This window comes from Bison bison, unplaced genomic scaffold (genome assembly GCF_000754665.1).
Source record: "Bison bison bison isolate TAMUID 2011002044 unplaced genomic scaffold, Bison_UMD1.0 scf7180017864338, whole genome shotgun sequence".
Classification (NCBI taxonomy): Eukaryota; Metazoa; Chordata; class Mammalia; order Artiodactyla; family Bovidae; genus Bison; species Bison bison.
In genome coordinates, this window is record NW_011494910.1 from 1,748,798 (window position 1) to 1,752,190 (window position 3,393).

General features: G+C 58.5%; 1 protein-coding gene across 1 annotated transcript in view; it reads right to left on the reverse strand.

Moving 5' to 3' along the window:
* REN (renin) overlaps positions 1-3,393 on the reverse strand; it is a 10,144-nt gene that overhangs the window by 4,274 nt on the left and 2,477 nt on the right. The window contains exons 2-5 of the mRNA XM_010854153.1: positions 2,187-2,337; positions 1,601-1,724; positions 964-1,082; positions 1-164 (exon numbers count right to left, since the gene is read on the reverse strand). The exon at positions 1-164 is cut by the window's left edge and continues 14 nt beyond it. Coding sequence (XP_010852455.1) covers positions 1-164; positions 964-1,082; positions 1,601-1,724; positions 2,187-2,337 — 558 coding nt within the window. The remainder of the gene's footprint in view (positions 165-963; positions 1,083-1,600; positions 1,725-2,186; positions 2,338-3,393) is intronic.

Below are 3,393 nucleotides of genomic sequence, written 5' to 3' on the forward strand. Positions count from 1 at the left end.
AGCACCCGCTGGGCGAGGATGTGGTCAAAGACCGGCGTGACGCCGCCGACGGCCTGGGCGGGGAAGCCCATGCCCAGGACGCCGTCAAATTTGGCCAGCATGAAGGGCAGCAGGGGCAGCTCCGTGACCTCGCCAAAGGTCTGTGTGACTGTGATCCCACCCACCTGTGGAAGGACGAAGCACCAGGGGAGACCAAGCCCGCGGCCCATCCCCTGGCCAGAGTCCGGTCCCGGCTTCTGCATGAAGGGCCCCAGGGACACCCCGCGCCAGGGTGTGACCACTTCATCAACCCCACGTGCACAGCAGCCCTCCTAACACACGTCTGGGCTGGGGGTCCAGAGGGACTAGGCGGGGCAGAGGCAGAAGGCAGCACCACAGTCAGGCCTGCCCTTCACGCCCCCTTTCCCCTATTTCATGGGCTCACACTGATTTCCTCCCAGTTCCATGGGTACCCCTACCCTAACTCTGCCAGAGCAGGGAATGGAGAAGCCTAGAGATGGAGGCGGGTCAGACACAGACCAAGTGACAGTGTGAACCAGGACTGACCCTAATTCCAAACTCTGAATTCAGCTGTGAGCTTAGAACCTGTGCCTAACTCCAAAATGATCCTGACCATAAGGCTGATGGTACCCTTGACCCTGACCCTGACTCGGGATTTCAGTCTAGGGTCTGGTTAAGAGCTCAGTCAGAGCCGGATGACCCCAAGCAGGTTCCTCGATTGGAGACTGGGCTCAGGACAAACTCCACGAATGCCGTAGCTGCAGAGGCCCTCACAGATCACTCGGGTAGTGCCCAGAATTCAGCTCTGCTCTGCCCCAGGTGCTTGCAGCTCCAGGGAGCAGTCGCAGAGGAGGGTGCTCCTCCAAGGTGGGCTGGGCTGCACCATCCCCAACCGCGGGCGCTAGGGTGGCAGAGGAGGTCTGGGGACTAGGAGGGCAGATGACCTGAGACAGCCTCACTTACAGTCACCAGGTCCTGGCTCAGGAAACCTTTGACCTTCCCGGATCCATAGTGGATGGTGAACTCCGTCCCATTCTCCACATAGCTGGAGGATTCCAGGGAGTCGTAGAGGCTGTGAATCTCTGGCGGGAAGACAAAGGCTCAAGGCCGAGAAACACAGGGAAGGGGTTGGAGGCAGGTGCTGGGTGGGGCCCGTGTGTTGAGGCCTGAGTGCAAAGACGGGGCGGCCCTGAGTTGGGAGGCTTGAAAAATGTGGTTAATCAATCAAGGTCTGTATTTCTTGGGCCCCTGTAATGTGCTCATGTCTCTGAGAATTTTGTCTCAGATGAAGTGTCTTAAAGTAATTGCTGATCCTAGGATGGCGAGAGGACTCTGGTCCCCAGAAGCACTCAGTGGTTCCCTGAGGTTAAGGAGGACAGAGCCCATGCTCTGAATGGGTCTGAGAATTCAGTCCTTCTGGAGCCTGCTTTTTACTTGGTGGTCATGTCAGAACAATGGGAGACATTCTCTCCTCTCCTCTCAGGGGCAGGGGGCACAGAGGCAGACAGGAGGAAGCTCAGGGGGCATCAGGAGGTACTGAGCTGCGGCTGAGGCCTGACAGGGGAGCAGCGTGGGGAGGCACCCAGGCCCCTGGTCTCACCACAGGCCGTGTAGAGGGGGCTGCACTTGGTGGACGGCACCCAGAGGTTGGCGGAGCCTGTGTCAAAGACGACTTTGAAGGTCTGCGGTGGGGTGCCGATGCCGATCTCACCGTAGTATTGGGTCTGCAGGGCAAAGGAGAGAGGTGGCCTGAAGGGCTTGGGGAGCCTTGGGGTCTTGCCTGATACGCTCTTTGGAACTTGGGGTGAGATGAGGCAGACCACGTAGCCTCTCTGGGCTTCCATTTTCAGCAGGGATGGAGTCAGAGGCTTAGCAGTGTTTCATGACAGGAAGTGGGAGGCTCGGTAAGACCAAAGGGCAAATTAAACGTACTGCCAGTGAAGCAGGGAGGGGCCCCATGCCCCACAGAAACCCTGATGCTTCGCTAAGCCCCTGCCCCCGCAACACCCTTACTTGGGGGCCCAGGGCCTGGACCCTGCCTCTGGGCTCCTTCCGGTCCTCTGTGCCTCAGTCTTTCCAGCTGTGAAATGGGAATTTCGTGAGGTGCTCAGAAAGGGCAAAAATGCCTTAGACCCAAGAGAAGAAGGAGAGAGTGAAGCGGGCAAGGGACCGAGCAGGGCACTCACGTCCAGGTAGTTGGTGAGGACCACAGGGGAGGTGCGGTTGCCAAAGGAGAGAGTCTTGGTGAGCTGGCTCCACTCAGCACCCAGCCGGGCCATGTCCACACCTCGCTCCTTCAGGCTTTCCCGGACTGAGGGCATCTTCTTGAGGAAGATCCTAGCCCATGATGGAGTAAGAAAAAGTAGAAGAGCTCTGTCCCCTCCCACAGTAATGGTAGCGTTCTAGAAGCTTCTAATAAAACTACCCCAACCTTAGCCCAGGCACCTAGGGATCACTCTAGAGCTCTTAAGTCTCTGAAGGAGACTCCATGGTTACCTGTGCTGGTATTAAATGATCCTCAACTAACTTGCTCCTGTTGTTTGATTTTGCTCATCATTTTAAGATCATTCACTCCACAATCACAGGTTGGACACCTACTCTGTGCCTGCACCATGCTGGATGCTAGAGATGCAGAGATCATCACTGCCTTTCAGGGGCTCCAGCGGTGGGAAGATGCAGGAGGAAACAGCACTGACTTCCCCCTGACGAGGTGAAGGCTGGGCGCGCCGGCTCACAGCTGGGTGGGTGAGGCAGTGCCACGCGGGGCCTGCAGGGGGCAGCACACGCCCACGCGGCCCGGGCAGGGCCGCAGGAAGCCCCAGGCAGCACCCAGCCCGGGCCCTGGGGCTGACTGGGTGGGGTGGGGGGAGGCAGGCGTCTCCAGAGTGCCTGTGCAGCCCGCCCATGGGAAGAAGCGCCTTCCTGAGCCTAGGTCCCAGGCCCTCCGTTTCTTGTCCTGACGCTTTCCTGTCACCTTCGGGAGGCAGAGTTAAAGAGATCTGGGAAACTCAGGTCACCCTGAGCTGCCACCGTGCGGGCGCCCAGCGCTGTGCAGGCCACCCCCACCACGTGACCTCATTCCCATCCTGCAGGCTGGCTGTCCTCACTCTGGGGTGAGGGATGAGGCGACTCAGGAGTAGATGCAGCAGGGATTCGAGGTGCCCTGACTGGCCCATCTCCCACACGGGTCCCCGGACTCCGATGTGAAGGCTGTGTGCCACAGCCTGAGCCATTGTTGGGGGTCCCAGGCTTGCAGCCCAAAGTCTGGAGGGTCCCTGTTTCTTCTTATGTACTTGCACTAGCCTTTCCTTGTCAGGCCCCATGCATTTTGCCCACAAACGTGAATGCAACTTTCATGCTTGTTGGTGCTAATATTTTAACAGAAATGACCTG